Source organism: Rosa chinensis, chromosome 2, assembly GCF_002994745.2.
Source record: "Rosa chinensis cultivar Old Blush chromosome 2, RchiOBHm-V2, whole genome shotgun sequence".
Taxonomy (NCBI): domain Eukaryota; kingdom Viridiplantae; phylum Streptophyta; class Magnoliopsida; order Rosales; family Rosaceae; genus Rosa; species Rosa chinensis.
The window spans coordinates 87,548,158-87,566,267 of NC_037089.1; the positions used below are offsets into that span (position 1 = coordinate 87,548,158).

General features: G+C 37.4%; 3 protein-coding genes and 1 long non-coding RNA gene across 7 annotated transcripts; 3 read left to right on the forward strand and 1 right to left on the reverse strand.

The window, feature by feature from the left end:
• The first annotated feature begins 1,932 nt into the window (after positions 1 to 1,932).
• On the forward strand, positions 1,933 to 5,354 carry LOC112185135 (triacylglycerol lipase 2). Its single transcript, XM_024323347.2, has 9 exons — positions 1,933 to 2,364; positions 2,831 to 2,926; positions 3,451 to 3,591; positions 3,773 to 3,883; positions 3,993 to 4,136; positions 4,244 to 4,284; positions 4,452 to 4,531; positions 4,634 to 4,729; positions 4,810 to 5,354. The coding sequence occupies exons 1-9, from the start codon at positions 2,176 to 2,178 to the stop codon at positions 5,130 to 5,132; spliced, it is 1,221 nt and encodes a 406-aa protein (XP_024179115.1). The 5' UTR covers positions 1,933 to 2,175; the 3' UTR covers positions 5,133 to 5,354.
• A 929-nt stretch (positions 5,355 to 6,283) lies between these two features.
• On the reverse strand, positions 6,284 to 9,216 carry LOC121051139. Of its 3 annotated transcripts, none has more exons than XR_005805246.1 (4): positions 8,778 to 9,216; positions 7,864 to 8,333; positions 6,898 to 7,733; positions 6,284 to 6,494 (listed from the first exon to the last, which is right to left on the reverse strand). It is a non-coding gene; the product is annotated as an uncharacterized LOC121051139 (long non-coding RNA). The 3 variants fall into 3 exon arrangements; XR_005805245.1 differs by having other exon boundaries at positions 6,898 to 7,503; positions 7,626 to 7,733; positions 7,864 to 9,216; XR_005805244.1 differs by having other exon boundaries at positions 7,864 to 9,216.
• A 3,016-nt stretch (positions 9,217 to 12,232) lies between these two features.
• Positions 12,233 to 13,171, forward strand: LOC112188394 (mavicyanin). The gene is made up of 2 exons (XM_024327500.2): positions 12,233 to 12,493; positions 12,591 to 13,171. Exons 1-2 carry the CDS (start codon positions 12,328 to 12,330, stop codon positions 12,965 to 12,967), a joined length of 543 nt encoding a protein of 180 aa, XP_024183268.1. The 5' UTR covers positions 12,233 to 12,327; the 3' UTR covers positions 12,968 to 13,171.
• A 1,684-nt stretch (positions 13,172 to 14,855) lies between these two features.
• On the forward strand, positions 14,856 to 16,132 carry LOC112184160. Of its 2 annotated transcripts, none has more exons than XM_040515585.1 (2): positions 14,856 to 15,137; positions 15,375 to 16,132. In XM_040515585.1, exons 1-2 carry the CDS (start codon positions 15,128 to 15,130, stop codon positions 16,085 to 16,087), a joined length of 723 nt encoding a protein of 240 aa, XP_040371519.1. In that variant the 5' UTR covers positions 14,856 to 15,127; the 3' UTR covers positions 16,088 to 16,132. The 2 variants fall into 2 exon arrangements, with proteins under 2 accessions (XP_040371519.1, XP_024178203.2); XM_024322435.2 differs by having other exon boundaries at positions 14,856 to 15,130; positions 15,368 to 16,132.
• The last annotated feature ends 1,978 nt before the right edge of the window (positions 16,133 to 18,110 follow it).

Here is an 18,110-nt window from a genome sequence, read left to right on the forward strand (position 1 = left end):
TATGCATTTCAGATAAACATTGTATTCAGTTGCTGGTGTGTTGTGCTTTAGACGGTTTTATATTAAAATATGTCGTTGTCCTATTAGTGTTTGAACTTTTGCCGTCTATAATAATGAAATTAGGGTTTGTTTTTGCTCATGTGTATCTGAATCTGTGTCAAATTCAATATTTGTATGTTTTAATCTTCCCCTATTCACCTGACAGGCTCCATTAAATTTGAAACTAATTTAAAATTTGACAATAGAAAGAGACGGAATGAGTTTCGTCTCTTATTCATCTAATTGGCGCTATTTATAGTTAATTTTCCCGCCAATCTAAATAAGAATGGGGGATGAAATTTTGTTGAATAGGGGATAAATTTAATTTCTTCTCCAAATGCATTAGGAGACCGAATTTATCAACCGTTGCCTTTAGTAATTAGGGACGAGCATTAGGAGACGTCTTTAGCCACAAAATTATTTTGTCTCAAATTTTCTTTTGGGACGAATTCTTAGCTTTTAGAGACAAACGGATTTCGTCTCTGAATGGATTTTCTCTAGTAGTGCGATTACTCAGGGTTAGCGTTTAAGGATCACTTCTACCATGACTAAGCAAAATGAAAAATTGTTTAAGCTGTCTGTGTGACTGTGTTTCATTAATTTTATTTGTTTGCAGTCCACACAAATCAGACGAACAATCACCAAAAAATTTCTGAGCTGATGTTTTCAGGGGAAGAAAACCCTTAAAAAATGCCTGTTTTTGACCATTGAATTTGTTGCAGGGCGACTGCCGGGCTGAGGATATCCTCACTAATTTTCTTAAAAATAGAACATCGATCGATTTCTTTAGAATGGCTCATTTATGTAAACACAAACTAGTTCATTCCATGATGAGTGCCTCAAGCTATTGAAGCTAGCTAGGACCGGTGATTAGAGGACGGTCATTTATGTAAAAATAGAACAACACTATGATAACTCTCACCGTGTCATGATTTCGGGAACATTTTCTTTAAAAACTGAAGATTTTTTGATTACCTTAACCACAACTCTATACAGTGAGAATGATATACCTTAGCAATTGCATATACTGTTTGATTCCTCCATTAAAACGATATACGTACGTTAGCAAGTTATAACTTTGCAATTAGTCTAGTATTATAGTCAAATAAATGGAATAATAGATCATTCGAGCTTAACGAGATTAGTTTTTACTATTAGCTATATTCATCCGGATTAAGAACCTTAAATATATAAGCTTTAAGTAAGAACTCTTAGCTAAACCCTATAGGCCTGCTTACTATTAGTTGATTTACGTACAATGGACACGTTGGCTATAGTATCAGTAGCTTGGTTTATATAGTATCCCCATTCTCCAGTATTGTACGAGTATATTCTGAAATGATATCTCACGTATTTGGAGACTGTAATTATATACTGAAAACCTATACGAACTTTGCAAAGTTCCTCAAGTACTGACTTATGAAATGTCTAATCATTCTTACGTTTCTATCCAAAATCATCTTCTCACAATTAGACATATATCTCAATTGTCAGGATCTTTTTCCCTCATCACAATATCAGCAATTAAAATCGACTGATACTGAATTTGATGGAATCCCTTCTATCTACTTCCCCCAATTACAGCTTCAACACAAAAAGTTAACCGAAGCCAAACCATGTTTTCAGCTTAACTACGCAACTTCATCCATCCATACATTACCGCATCTTCATCCATTCATTACCGAATTTTCTGTCAATAATTGTGAATTTTTACACAATACAATAATCAATATTCTATTTTTAACTTTCGGTCGCGAATGCAATTCTCCCCTAAGAAAATGTGCTATCCAGCTTCGTCCTAAGAAAATGGAGCATTAACATAATTCCATTGCTCTATATAAAACTCGCAAACAGTTCAGAGTTTCCAAATTACATTTACAGCTCCACGTTTCATATCATATATATATATATATATTTTTTCTGATATATAATAAGAGAAGAAGGCTAGCCGAGAAGGACCCACTTCCGACCGTCACTGAAAGTAACGTCAAAAGCCTGCCTTCCAAAATACCAGAACACATTGTTCTGTTTTCACACTCTGATGCTCTTTCGTTTTCGATTGCATACTTATCTTTGTCAACTATATAAACTCCCGAGAGTGAAGGGAGCTCTCAATTATTATCATACCCGGCAAAAATGGCTCTGCGCAGTTTAGCTTTTTGCCTGCTGATGGTTTTGGTTTCTGTCGTTGCACTTGCGCCTGGTGCGGTGGAGGGCTCGAGTCGGAAGCTTTTGGCTCAGGCAAATGCGGCTGTGGCTGCACAGGCGTACGGTATATGCAACGCCTTGGTGACTGTGCATGGTTACCGATGCCAAGAGATAACCGTAAGCATACACCCATTTTTATATGTCTCCGGAATCTCAGAAATAGCAATTCTAGTGTAGTGGTGGGTATCTCATACCCACATTTACAAAAGTGAAAACAAATTTTGTTGTTAAAGTTGTAATTTGAGTCATACTTTGTGTAATCTTAGTTCTAATAATGGTAATTACACCTCTTACGACATTTTACAAGTTTTTAAACAAATTCATTGTCAATATTGTAATCTTAGTTCTAATAATGGTAATTACACCTCTTACGACATTTTAAAAAGTTTTTGAACAAATTCGTTGTCAATGTTGTAATTTTTGTTTAATTATATTTAAATAGTGTAAATGAATATGGTAACTTTTGTTCTCAATGTTGTAAGTTTGGTTCAAATACTTGTAAATTTTTGTTCAAATAGTTATAAATGAGTACACTAGCTTGTCTCAAAGAAACTATATAATTTGTTGTTACGTTGTTGCTCAGGTGACTACCGATGATGGTTACATACTAAGCGTGCAGAGAATTGGTGGTGGTGGCACCGGGAAACCACCGGTGATAATTCAGCATGGTGTTCTTGTGGTAAGTTCATTGATTTTTCGATCTAGTTTTCTCATATTCAACATAGTATCCTCTGTTTTCTCTGATTCTTCAGCTGCTGTGGGTCACTAATTATGGCTTGAATTCATTAAAAGTATATGGGACCAAATTTCTTTGCTCTTTTGGCTTTTCCGGTACCAAAGTTGCTTTCAATTATCAGAGGCTAAGCTTCAGTCCCAAGTAGCCGTTACATCCCAAAAGTGATTATGACATAGTAGTATATTACTTCAATGATTTTGTTTCACCGAGTAGTTCATGAGCAAATACATACATTATATCCATCGCAAGTGACAAATTTCCGGTTTAAAATATCAAGACACAGGTGAATATGAATCTGATTCTGAACATATGAGGCAAAACAGGACTGGTCATCTGAAACTGAAACGGTCCGAAAACTCATGCACCGTTTCAGGCATAATTCCATAGGGCACAGAAACCAAGTCCTCTGGCTCCACCTCTTAGCCCTGTTCGGTTTGTAACTTTGTATATTATGTACGTCGGTGCAGGATGCAGCAGTTTGGCTGATGAACTCTCCGGATAAAAATCTGCCGTTGATTCTAGCTGATAGTGGATTTGATGTGTGGATGGCTAACACCAGAGGGACCAGATTTAGCCGACGTCATACCTCCATGGACCCCAGCGATCCGGTACACTCTCCCTATACTTTACAAGAATACAAGCCAACTCTCTATCTCTCTGTCATTCTGAACGTAATAGATTATCCGAAGTGAATAGAGAATTATTCGATATTAATTAATTCCGATTATCCCCCATATATACCTTATTTCTTTTGGTATTTTTGCTTATTAGTTGATTGTGATTTGACAGAAATTTTGGAATTGGTCTTGGGATGAACTGGTGGCTCATGACCTACCAGCTGTTTTTAATTACGTGCATGGCCAAACAAAACAGAAGATTAACTACGTCGGTCATTCCCTGGTAAATTCTCTAAGCAAAAACATGTTACTTTTCGATTGCCATCACTGCTAGGTGACAATGTGTTTCATCGTGTCCAATGTTACCAGCCATTTAACGATGTGTTTGGCAGGGGACTTTGTTAGCATTGGCTTCGCTTTCAGAAGGGAAGCTAGTGGATCAGCTGAAATCAGTAGCTTTGCTAACTCCCATTGCTTACCTGACTCACATGAGTACACCAATCTGTGCGGTTGGGGCCAGACTCTTTGCTGGCGAGGTATATTTTTGGTTACATTAGAAGGGATTGAACTATGTACTTATTTCTGTATATTTATATATAATCTTAGTTATCTTACGAAACTGACAATACAATGTTTAGTGCAGATCATAACAGCATTTCGTTTTGCAGAGTTCGATCCAAAAGGGTAAGAATCGACTAAGAAACAATTACGGTTTATAAGCTAGAGATTGTACCGAGTAGATGCCAACCAATTAGGGTTTAAGTATCACTATGTTATTTTATGTACCTATGCTTAAATTTACTATCTGAATGAAGCCTACTCTAATTTTGAGATTTTGATCATAATTGCAGAGAGCCCGTGGCTGAATTCTTAGATCATCTATGTGCCACTCCAGGAGTTCCATGTTACGACATATTCTCACTACTCACCGGTAGGAATTTTTCGCATTACTTGTTCTATTACAGATTGGTCACGCGACAAATGCATATATATGCAGATAACTAATTATGTCTACAAATTTATCTTGCTTAAGGCAAAAATTGTTGTCTCAATGCTTCCACTGTTGATCTCTTCTTGGATCATCAGCCTCAGTCAACATCAACCAAGAACCTGGTGCACCTGTCTCAAGGTAAGTAAAATTGATGCTAGATCTGAACTAAACTGCTTCATTATCAATTTGTAAATTAAAATATGTACTCAACTTTGCAGTTGTACGAAATGGCATTTTGACAAAATACGACCACGGGAGATCGTACACTAATTATATGCACTATGGCTCATTTTTCGCTCCGCATTACGATCTTTCTAAAATTCCCAACCACCTGCCCATGTTCATCACCTACGGCGGCCAAGATGCGCTCTCCGATGAACTCGACGTGTTGCATTTACTTGATCATTTTAAGTCTCACGACGCGGGAAAGCTTGTGGTTGATTTCATCCCCGAGTATGCCCATTTCGATTTTGTCGCGGGGATCAATGCCAAGGACCTTGTGTATAATAAAGTGATTTCTTTCTTCAACCAGCAACAGTAATGCTGATACTAGTCAATTCACTGAGATCGGGTGCAAAACTGGTTAAGCATAAATTGGTGTGTACTAGCTAGATTGAGATTAGAACTAAAATGTACTCCTCGATCAGTTGTAATCTAGCTAGCTGCAATCCATATTGTACATAGAATCGCTCCCTAAGCAACTTATAAGATTCAAGTCACTCTTTCGAATACTCTGAATTTTTATGAGTTTTGAACCAACCAATTGCAATGTTATTTGAAAGAGAACAATGTTTGATAGTCAATTCATAGAATTGCCAAAATCGTCTATGATCAACTTGCTATCTAAACCCTAAATTCTAAACCCTAAACCCTCAGAGTGATTGAAAGCTTCGACCTTTGGAAATTTGACAAACCAAGCTTTCTCAAAATCAAAACAAGCTTTCTCAAAATCAGCTCATCTTTCTCTTATCTTCTTCTTCCTATTGATTCTTTTGAAATTTGATACGCGGCTGTGTGTAATATTGCTGGAGAAAAAAAAAATTTGCTTCTTCTTGTTCCAACGTAACCCTAAAGGAAAAAAAAAATTAGAAAGGCTAAGAGCTAAACAAGTTACCAATTTGTTAAATATTTTGAACCATTGGATATATTACTAATCCAATGGTCCAAAATATCTAATAAAATTAGGGTATGACAAACACCAAGGTACGTACCCAAGAATTCTCCATTTTCCAAGGTACGTGCATGCCTCACATGGTTGATCCACAATCTAATAACTTACATATTACTCACGGTTCTCTTTTAAGGATCCTTTCTACCATCACTACAAAAAAAAATTGCAATGGCCACGGCGCAATGCCGTTGCTAAAACTTCATTTGCCGTTGCAAATGACTTTTGGCGACGGCTAGGCGACGGCAAAGCTTCTGTCGCCGTTGGTGGCGTCGTCAATGCTATTTGCTACGGCAAATGTGCCGTCGTAAGAGTATTAGCGACGGCAAACCTTTTGCCGTCGCAAGAATCATGCGACTGAAAAATGCCGCTACCAGAGTCATTTGCTGTAGCCAAAAGTCATTTGCGACGGCAAAAACGCCGTCGCAAAAGTGTTATTTGCATGCCAAATTTTTTTTTTTGGATAAAAGCTATACAAAAAAAATTAAAGCTTATACAAAAAGGAATGAAGCTTATACAAAAGGGATAATTTTAATTTTTCTCATGAATGTTACAAAAGGAATGAAGTTTCTACGAAAGTTTACAAGATGATTAAGCACAAGGAAACAGACACTTTTGTTTTAATCTTCCTCGACTTCAAGATTAAAACAGAAGCTACTCACCAAGCCTGACTGGGAAGAAACATGAGCTTACCAAGCTGCTCACCAAGCTTGAATTGATGCTTTAAAGCCCTACCTATATGACAAATTTTACATAGTCAAAATGTTAAATATATACAACCTTGAAGAAATATATAACAAAGCAGCAGCTAACAATCTTCAATTATATAACAAAGCAGCAGCTAGCTAGAAGCTAATGCTACCAAAAGCCTGAACTAGATAAACAAAAGCATAAATGCATCTAGGTATATTTCCAGATGGCCGGGTGTACAATATCCGAAATCAATTACGTATGTGTCTTCTAGGTCGATGAAAGAATTGCTAATATTTATCACAACTCTCAATCATTTAAGTGTCATCAATAGAACATAAGTATTTAGGATAATTATGAATGAATAAAAATGGACTTTGAAAACATAAAGTATATATAAATCTGTAGGACGGGGGGGGGGGGGGGGGTGTGTATTCACATCACTCACCTCTCTTTGATGACCAACTACGGACATGCTTGTTACTGATGTTGTCCCAGAGATTCCAAGTATTTAAGAAGTGACTGATCATCACCAATAGAACCAAATGCACCTTCACGGACCTAGAATTATTCAAAAACAGTAAACATTAAATGTAAGAGGCAGATAAAAGCACACGTATGCTGGTGTTCTGATTTGATTGTTGAAATTTTGGTATTCTTTTGCAAGTATTCAGGATTAGGGTGAGCTACAGCTACTTGATCAGTTACTTGGTTAGTTACTTGGTCAGTTACTTGACCAGTTACAGTTACTTGGTCAGTTACATGGTCAGTTACTTGACCAGTTACAGTTACTTGGTCAGTTACATGTAGCTGACCATGTAACTGACCAAGTAACTGACTACGATATTACATCAAGAACAGTATTCATGAATTACAGAATTTCAGATCTTTTGGTCTAAAAGGAAAAAGCAACCCAACATGAAACAGAGAAACCACTCATCAATATTGTAATAGCATCTGCAGTGCTTTCACTCTTAAGTTCTTCTTCAATGGAACTCTCCGATGAGAAAGATAGTGTTAAGTTTTTAGATTGCACCATTTGCAATAGCTCATCCTATCACAAATGCAATACAAATCTTAGACTTCAAAACAATAAATTATCTATTTTCATACTGAACAACCAGGAAAAAAAAATTACACAAAGCTAAACTATAACTGAATTACAGAGAGGTAAACCTTTGCCAGCTCAATGAAGGCCTTCTCCCATGCCACTACTCTTTCAATTTCATTCCCTTCTTTATTAATAGCATTGTTTACAGGATAAGTTATTATAAATGCTGATGCCTGTTTTGGAAATATCAAAACGTTTATCAAAGACTCCAAGACTCAATCTTGCTTTCAACTTGAAATGATTTAAAATACACTCAAGTTCAGGAAAAAAAAAATAGGAAAAAAGAAAGGATAAAATCATTACCTCGGAATAGTTTTTTCCACAGAAACCACCTAAAGTAGTGCTGGGATCAAGAGGAGCTTTATCTGTGCTTTCTTATTTTTCTGAAAACTTATGAGAAACTAGACAGTACAGGTCAAGCATACAACTGATAGCAAAAAACATATTCTAGATCAAACAGTAAGAGCAGTAACAGACGTGCAGATGCAAGCTGCTGTGGCGGTTGCAATTCTTTTTTGTAGTGACATTTCAAAATGTTATCCATACTGAGACAACAAAAGTTAGCTAAAACATATACCAGCTGCAATCGAAGAAATTAATAGAGTTCTAGTAGCAATAGATTAAAACATATAACTTTAATTTCACAATAAAGAGGCTTGAGATTGCTAGAGAAGTTGCAAGTAGTACCCAAAAATCACCATTAGCCCAGTTACACTTCTCCAAGTCTAAATGTTGCTATTCACTTACCAATAGTGAAGCATGAAGGCCAACCCCTGGAACAAAATTCAATGAGAAACTAGTTCAAGAATAACACATCAAGCCAATATATAACTCTTTCATAATTATAGCACACATTATAGCATTTGTGTTTACAATTGCCAAAAACATAGTATCTCGGGTATGTACTTTGCATAAGTATGACACTAAATTATATCACTGATCAAGCTCTTCACAAACACCATCTTTCATCAAAAACAAAAAGGCAAACCGTACGGAATCACAGATAATTTGCATTAACAAAATTCACTTTGCATTAACAGAAAAATGCAAGAAAGCAAATCTCACACAAGCAATGACTAAAGCTTTCAGTCCACAATGAATTAAATTACAGATAATTTCTAGTAGATCATAACTGAAAAGCTCAAACATAAAATTGAACACCAGTAATAACAAGAAGCCCAAAACAGAAACCAAGCCAAAAGAGATTGAGAACTGACCAAGATGCGAACTTTCCTAGAACAGAGATGAGAACGCATCCGAGTTCAATCGAAATTCCTCATGAATTCTGCTCGGACATAACGAATCTCGCACGAATGACCCAGCCATTAAATTGGACGCATCTGAGTTGAATCGTATTCAAAGAGAGAGGAAGAGGAACGACTGAAGAGAAAGCCAAATTGAAATACCCAAAAAGAATAATCCCTGGATTTAGACCAACACAGTGGCCACCAAGTTCTGCGATGTTATTTGTTAGGTTAGATCCAAAATGGAGAGGAAGAGAAAGAAGGTTGCGGTAGAGATCGAACAGAGATTGATGGAAATAGGCTAGGGCTTTTTGATTAGAAAATATATTTAATAAGAGAATTGGGTTTGTGATGTCGCTCAAAGCAAGCGCATAATTTAACCCTGAAAATATCGTTAGTAGTATAAGCAAATAGGGATCGTTCTATCCGGGGATTGAGGGTACACTTGTAATTGTGAAACAAATAAAGAAAAGTATTATTTACAAAAATAAAATAAAGAATATAAATATATACAATTGTATAAACAAATAAAGAATTAAAATAATAAAGTATTATTTACAAAAATAAAATAAAGAATAAATATATACAAGTAAACACAAATAAGGGGGGGATTAGGATTCTTAAAATTAAAATTAAAATAAATAAAATAAAGAAAACGTAAAAACATATATACAAGGGTGGAACGCAAGGAACAAAGATCAAAATCAATTCCATGTAATCAAATTCGATTCAAACCCTATAATTGTTCTTCCAAGTCATGAGAGAGGAGTTGATCATGTGAAACATTCGAAAGCAAATGATTTCCCATATTTTACTTTTCAATGCTAATTAACCTAAGCGAAAGCACCTAGATTAATCCTATCAAACATGCAATCAAACCCTAGAAAGCTAGTCAATCATGTCATGTTTAACGCATTACACATAGAGAAAGGCTATCAACTCAAGTGTACAACTTAGTATGAATAAGTTCACCTAATTGCAATCCTCTTCAATTGAATTCGATTTTTGTCCAAAACCTTTACTACTTTGATTCAAGTTTACACAAAACGAAAAGTCGATTTCATGTTCTTAAACCTAGCACCAATTACATGCAAATCCTATAAGTGTCGACCCAAATAAGATAAACATATAAAAGTTTTCTATCAAGCAAATTCAATCGAACAAACTCACATAAGCAACTTAGAATCACAATTATGGAATTCGAAAACTTTATTTAAACATAGAAGTTGGGTTTAAACTTTACCCTAAACATTATTGTTAACTAGAAACAAGTTCATATGAATTCAAACAAGGAAAACAAAAGATCATTACAAGGAAAAAGAATGAATTACACCGTGAGGGGAGATGGAGATGGAGAGCTAGATGGTTGGATCTTGAATCTTGGAAGCAAGCCTTCAAGGTGGATGATGGAGGATATGATCTTCACGGCTCCTTCTTCTTCTTCCTCTCCTTGCTTGAAAACGCAGAACTTTGCAACTAGAGAATGGAGAAGGAAAATGGAAAGGAAATGGAGAGACAAAGAAGATGAAATGGATGAAAGAATTGGTATTTTGAGAGTGAGAGGAGAAGTGTATTTATAGCCCAAAAAATGATGAATGGAGGGTGGAGATGAACATAAATGAATGGCCAGATATGTTAGACAAATTTGTAAAAAAAATCTTCCCACTTGTTTATCACTTGTTCAACTTGAATTGATTTTCCTCCTCAAGTTTTTCCACTTGCTTGCAACTTTGATTTTCCTCCTCAAGATTTTCCACTTGCTTGCAACTTTTTTTCCTCCTCAAGTTTTTCCACTTGCTTGCAACTTTGATTTTCCTCCTCAAGTTTGACAAAGGTTGTTAGCAGATTTGGAGGTGAATTTCTGCCCCTTTATTCCTTCAATTATTTCTCCTCTAAGAACTCAATTTTAGCCTTCGACTTCTTCATATGAAATTATCCACCATGAGTGTAGATTACTGTGGTAAAATTTCAGAATTTATTGCCATGTGGTTGGGCCGGAAATGCTGCTGGACCTCTTACAGGTCCAGTTTTCCTGTTTTGCTTCTGTAGAAAATTGGGCTGATTGTTTGAAGGCCTTCCACTCATATTTTTCTCTGGCACTCTTCATAAGAAATGATCATTTGGGTGTCTAGAATGGATCTGGAAGGTTTCAGCTCATTTGAAGTTCATTTGGTCAGGCGGCCGCTCCTTCTTCTTTGCTTGGCTTGGTTTCTCCTAGCCGGAGTAGGAATATGTGTAAAATTGATCTTTTAGTACATTTCCATTTTTCTACTCCAATGTACCTTCATCTTTGCTCCCCTTGGTGTTCGCAAGCTCCTCTTTCCATTTATGAGTTCATTTCCATATTTTAGCTCGGAGGTCCTGAAAATAGAAACTAATAAGAAAAATAGAAACTTTCCTAAACTGAAAAATAGAAACTACCGAAAATGGAAACTTACTAAAAATGATAAATAGAAACTATAAAAATAGAAACTTTCTACAAATAGGAACTTTCCCAATCAAAGAATGAAAACTTTCCTAAACAGGGTTTTAATAAGGAAATAACGCAAGAAATGTAGGGAAAAGCAAGTAAAATGTCGCGTTAAAATGCTCCTATCAGCTTGTAGCTGTTCTCTCATGCGACGGTATTGTAGACGTAGTTGCCAAGTATGGAAAGTTTGCTACTGCAAACGTTCGCCGAAGAAAAATAGGCTACTTTTGGCTACCCCATTGCCACGGCGTAGTAATTCGGTCGCAAGTTTTGCGACGGTGTAACTTTGCCGAAGAGAAAAGTCCATTTTTAGCGACGACAAAAAGATGCCGACGCCAACTGGGGTAGCGGTTGCAATTATTTTTTGTAGTGCATGACTCAGCAAAATGAAAAATTGTTTAGGCTATTTGTGGTTCATTAATTTTATTTGTTTGTAGATTCCACACAAATCAGATGAACAATCACCAAAAAGAAGTACTTGATGTTTTTAGCGGAAGAAAACCCCTAAAAAAAAAAAATGCATTTTTCGACCATTGAATTTGTTGCAGGGCGATTGCCGGGCTGAGGATCGGATATCCTCACTAATTTTCTTAAAATAGAACATCGATCGATTTCTTTAAAATGGCTCGTTTATGTAAACACAAACTAGTTCATTCCATGATGAGTGCCTCAAGCTACTGAAGCTAGGGCCGGTGATTAGACTTTCTTCATTGATCTGTCTAGGTTGTCCTGGTCGGTATGATACTCTGATGGAGACTGTTTTGCTATAAAATTTGAGTTTGGAGGACCAACTAAGCTAGCTAGCTGTCAAGTGAATATGATCACAATGATAACTACAAAGCTTGTTTCCACGCCAAGCTTTAACCACCTAACTAGTTTTGCTTTGCGGACAAAAAACCCAAACTCTCTAAGAACATGAATGAAATGGTCCCCTGTATATATAGTTGTGTACGCACTGCAGGTAATGCTCATCAGAGCTTCAATACATATTACGAAACGAGTTACGAGTAAAGACTAAGGAGATCAAGGAGTTCGACAAGCGAAGATCACAGAATGGGGCTCAAGAACACAATTTTGTTATCTTTGTTTTTTGTAGCTTTGGTTGCAAAGAAAGGCTTGGCAGCACAACATGTAGTTGGGGGCAGCCAAGGTTGGGAAGAATCCACAGACTTCAACTCCTGGGCATCTGCTCAGAAATTCAAGGTTGGAGATCAACTTGGTATGTTTCTTAAACCTAATTATATTCATCTCTTAATCTAGCTTGTTACATAATTATGTAAGTGCTAGCAAATAATAACTTGAATCAATCTTGACAGTTTTCAAGTACACTTCGGGTTTGCACAGTGTCGTTGAACTACCTAACGAGAGTGCCTTCAAGAACTGTGACCTTGGGAGTGCACTGGACTCGAAGAAGGGAGGAAACGATGTGGTGAAGTTGAACAAGGCCGGTACAAGATATTTTGCTTGTGGTACTTTAGGCCACTGTGACCAAGGCATGAAGGTGAAGATCACTACTGCAGGCAGCACTGCAGCTTCTTCTCCGGCATCATCATCCTCGAACGATGATGGTTCTTCTTCAGATGCTTCTACCACTACTTCAACTACTTCTGCAGCTTCTGCCAACTTCAATTCTTTCGCTTTGTTCTTTGCGATGACTGCAGTATGGGCACTCGTTCTGGTTTATGTGTTTTGAGGGACATACATGTTGGAGTACTGTTAATTGAATTGTCTGCTTTAAATTATAGCCAGTGCTGATCCATATTTTTGTTTCGATATATTTCAGAATAAAAGTGGCAGGGCTATTTGCTATAACCCTGTCCTGATTTTGTAATTTGTGTCGATGAATCTTGATCTTGTTCTTGGAAATTACAGAGTTCTTAATTGATGATGTCAAATGTGCACCCTAAATTTTTTTCCAAGCATTACATTCTCCTCCACCTTATTTAGTAACCTAGCTCGATAAGATCAAAGATTATAATCTCACGTTTCATCGCATTTTCATTGGAATTGAATTCACATTATCTATTTTATAATTCACATTTTATTTTTAAAATCATTTTGTAATTGTGTCAAAAGCACACAGCTAAAATTTACTCTAAGCAATCGCCTTCAATGTGCTCCTCCACCCAAAGATGCTCTTTGCTCCAAGTTTGGCATCCATTAGGATTTACTGATTTAGAGGGTACCAAATTTACCTTGAGGCCTCGTTTGGTTTACGGAAGGGAAATCGATTCCCTTGTCTTTCCCGGGGGAAGGGAAACTAAAGTTCATGTCAGATTTCCTTTCTTGTGTTTGGTAAAGCAGGGAAAACATTCAGGAAAGATCATTTGATTTCCCTTCCAATGTTTGGTTGGTGCAGGAAAGGAAAGTAAAAATATATCAATGTTTCAATAATGCCCTTCTATTTTAAAATAAAAACAACCTGTAATGAATTTCCAACACTACCAAGGGTACTCAAGCAATTAATGCTATTATTGTCCAAAATTATTGCAATTAATGCTGGGAAATGAGATGGGAAACTCAATCCCATGAAGTTTGAGTGGAATGAGTTTATCCCCAACTTTTCCTTATGTCAGGAAAGCATTTCCGGACTTTGTGGTTACCAAACAAAGAAAATGAATAACTTTCCTTTCCCAAGTCCTCAAATCCGCGAAACAAACGAGGCCTGAGGTTTTCCACTAATGAAGCTCTTTGCTTTCAACTTCGATAATTTAGTCCAGAATACACTAAACAAAACTTCACTTTAAAGAAATTCTCTTCGAACTTTTTTTTTTTGTTGACTTTGTCAAGGGGAATAGATAAACCCCTTCGGCGCATGTGAAATGCAGCACAGTGTCTAGCCACTTTGACAGCTTCGGGGTTCGAACTTAGGTTGGGGAGCACACCCAACTAGACAAGAACAACTAGGCCACTTGCAGTGGTTAATTCTCTTCGAACTTAGTTGTTTGAGGAACTTAACCCAACAAACATTTTTTTTTTTCAATGTGCACCCAAATTGTGTCAACTAGGATAAATATTAGGTCTTATTGTTTATGACATAATATGTTGTCATAAAATTTTTCCCACAGGAGCGTGGCAACACGAATCGAGGAGGAGGAGGGCAAGAAGACTAAAATAAAGGCACGAACGCGTGTGGGAAAACAGAATGAGAAGCGCTGGTGCAGGAAATCTTCGGTTGATAAGCGCCGGCGAGAAAATGCTCCTGTCGATGAGCGCCTGCAAGAAAAGGCTCCTGTCGACGACGACGGTAGGAGAAATGTTTGATCCATGAGCTCCGGTGCGAGAAGAGTTTGACCCATGAACGCGAGAGGATTGCGATCCATGAATGTCGGCGAGATAGGGTTCCGATCCATGAACGCTGGCGAGAGAAGGTGCGTAGTTTTTCTAAAGCATATGTTTTTAATTCAATGTATAAAAAGTATTTCCATAAATTAACTATTTTTTTTATTTTTAAATTTTACTAAATGAACTCAGCAAATATTTAGTGTACCCAACACTTAAAAAATTATCTAAATTTATCAAATTTATCCATTTTCAATTTACCGCTAATGTCTAAAGCATACAAAATTGACCTTTTCAAAAAAAGTAAATTGGCTGGGTTCTTGGACGCCGAGGTCGTCCAAACCAGAGTTTGCGGTAATCATTATCCATGTTCTCCATCAGCCCAATGACCAACAGGCTCCTTCCCTAATCTTGTTTGGTCTCCAAATCCTCGTAGTTGTGGAATTAGAATTAGGGAAGGAAAGTATAAGAGCCTCCGAGCCTCACCGCTACAAAGCAAGTATAAGAGCCTCCGAGCCTCACCGCTACAAATCCAAATTGAACCCAACAACCAATTTCAGAAGATTCAGTCATGTCCAGTGTTAGGATCCCCAGGATCCAGGCCCAGAATTGACATGGTTGCAAAAGAGAAAGAAGGAAAACAATAGGAAAAAACTAAGCCAATAAATCTGATTCAATAATTCGATATCCCATACAATTCCTATCAGCTATTTAAGCAGAGAAAGACTAGAGGTAGTGTACTCATGTAAGGAAAAGCCCAAATAGGCCCAAACAACAATGATGGCCCATGTACAAAGATAGAGTCGTAACATCCAGTGACGAATGGTTTTTTCATTACAGAGTGGTGCAAACAAGCCTAAGGGAACCGTACCCCGGCGGCGAGGTCAAGATTCTGTTCAAATTGTTGTTCTACAGGGTAAACTTAAGCCTATCCCCGGGGGGTGATCCAGTTTTTGACAGAAGTGAGTCAACCATCTCAGTATCTCAAGCAGAATTTTGGGTCAATTTTGGTGAGATCAAGTCAAATAATAGAGTCGAGGAGTATAGAGCGATGATGGCGGATTGTCTTTCAAACTTTGGTGTCCCGCAAGATGAGCATCCACATATTATTGAAAACATATTCCAGGTGGTTGACGCGGCCGTCTTCCCCGACTACCCTATTGTTGTTAGCATATGGGACACCACTTTTCGCAGCAGGAGTAGTGATGAAGATGAAGTATGTAGACCTAATTTCGTTCCGGCAGCGGAATTGTCGATCCAGGGTTTGCAGCAAGTGACACTTGATAGCTCGAAATTTAGGGAATTTGAAGCAACAAAATCATCATGTGCAATTGGTTTGGAGGATTTTGCAGAACAAGGTATTGATCAACTGGTGGTGGTTACTAGCCTGCCCTGCTCACACTATTATCATGGAGATTGCATTGTCAAGTGGCTGGAGATTTGTCATCTATGTCCCATATGCCGATACCCAATGCCAATAGAGCAAGTGGGCGACCCATCATCAAATCCCTTACCCCAATCAAGGCAATAGCGTATATTATATATATGCTGCTACTTGCCAAGAGGTGCTTGCTGATACCGGTGCTTCTTACTTGTCTTCTCAATTAACTAGCATTTTTTCACACATGCTCTGCATGTGCAAGCTATTAATTTTTTTTTTCAAAAAAAAAGAAGAAGAAAAAAGTTGGTATTGCAGAGAAAAGAAAGTGGGAGAGAGAAAAGTGGGTTGTGGATAATTTTTTTCAAATTTTTTAAAGAAAAATACATTTTGTAAATGTCTTAATTATCCTTGTGATTTAATTAATTCTCAAAGTTTATTAATATTCTAGGATCAATTCTGTCAAAATTTTAGATTTTGGCTAACAAACCCTCTTCTCTTAATAAGAGTATAGATAATTAGCTGCTATTCGTCTGCAATGTATCATTTTTTATTTATTTATTTTCTTGGAAGCTATGTTTGTATGTGACATGATTTTGTGCACTCTGTAACAATTGGTGTAATGTTTCCCTAGCTCGAGAGAGTTTGATAAATCCGAGGACTTTGTTGGTTGAGGAATGAAGAGCATTATAGAAAATGTGGCTTCAAGCTATTTATACTTCATTATGCTATACAATCTGGCAGTAGCAATACACTTGCTTTCTTATTGCTTGGTTTCCTCCCAACAAATTTGGGTTTAGTTACGGTTCCTTTTGTTTTTTTTTTAAATTTCAACTAGATGGCATGCTTTCGGTTTGCAATTTATCTTCGTTTATTGGTGTTTGTGAAAGCTTCAAGGTAAGCTTGAGAGAAAACCAGAGAAAACCAGAGAGAAAGAAACTGAGCTTATATAAAATGGAATGATTAGTTACAAAGAGTAAGGGGTTCAGTATTTATAGTAACTAGCTTACTGACTTAATTAGCATGCTAACCACGCTAACTAACAATGCTTCCTAACTAATCCATGTAACCATCAGTTGCACGTGAGGAATAGGTGAATTGGTAAAACAAGTATATATGTTAACACCCCTCCTCAGCTTGATGGGGGGGAACCAAGCATCAAGCTGGAACACAGATAATCATGTTGTGGAGAACAGAGACCCTTGGTGAAGAGATCAGCGAGCTGTTCTTGAGAGCAAACAAATTGAAGGCGGATTGAACCATCTCGGACCTTGTCTCGTGTAAAATGGATATCGACTTCGATATGTTTGAGCTTGGAATGATGCACAGGGTTTGTGGCAAGAGCAAGAGCGGATATGTTGTCACAGTGAAGAGTAGGTGTAGAGTCAAGTGTGAGATGCAAATCAGTAAGAAGATGTTTGAGCCATTGCAGCTCAGAGGTTGTATCAGCCATGCTACGATACTCGGCCTCCGTAGATGATCGGGAAACAGCGGTTTGCTTCTTACTACACCACGAAACTGGAGAACCGTTAAGGAGAATGACAAAGCCTGTGGTTGATTTGCGATCATTTGGGTCCCCAGCCCAATCTGCATCACTATAGGCTTGAAGGGAGAAATTGTGATCAGAAAAGACTTGAAGTGATAGACTGCCATCAGAAGAAGAAAAAGAGCCCCTCCTGAAGGTAATGCCATAATCATTTGTGCCCTTGACATACTTGAGTATACGTTTAGCAGCAGTGAAGTGTTGATCAGTGGGGCAATGCAAAAATTGACACACAGAATTTACACTAAAGGCAATGTCAGGCCTAGTGAATGTAAGATACTGCAAGCAACCCACAAGACTTCTGAATTGAGCAGCGTCATTGGAGGAAAGGGGTGTGCCGTGGTCTTTGAGAAGCTTGAGGCCGGACTGACATGGTGTAATGTGAGAATGACAATCATCCAACCCTGCTTTGTGAATAAGATCTCTGGCATATTTTTGTTGTGACACAAATAGGCCATGTGATAGATATTTTATCTCTAGGCCCAGAAAATAATGAAGGGGACCTAAGTCCTTCATTTCGAACTCATGTTGCAAGGAGGTTTTAATCTCAGCCAAAAGTTTATCACAATTGCCAGTAAGTATGATGTCGTCTACATATAAGAGAAGATAAGCCTTGGAAGTGCCAGAGATAAG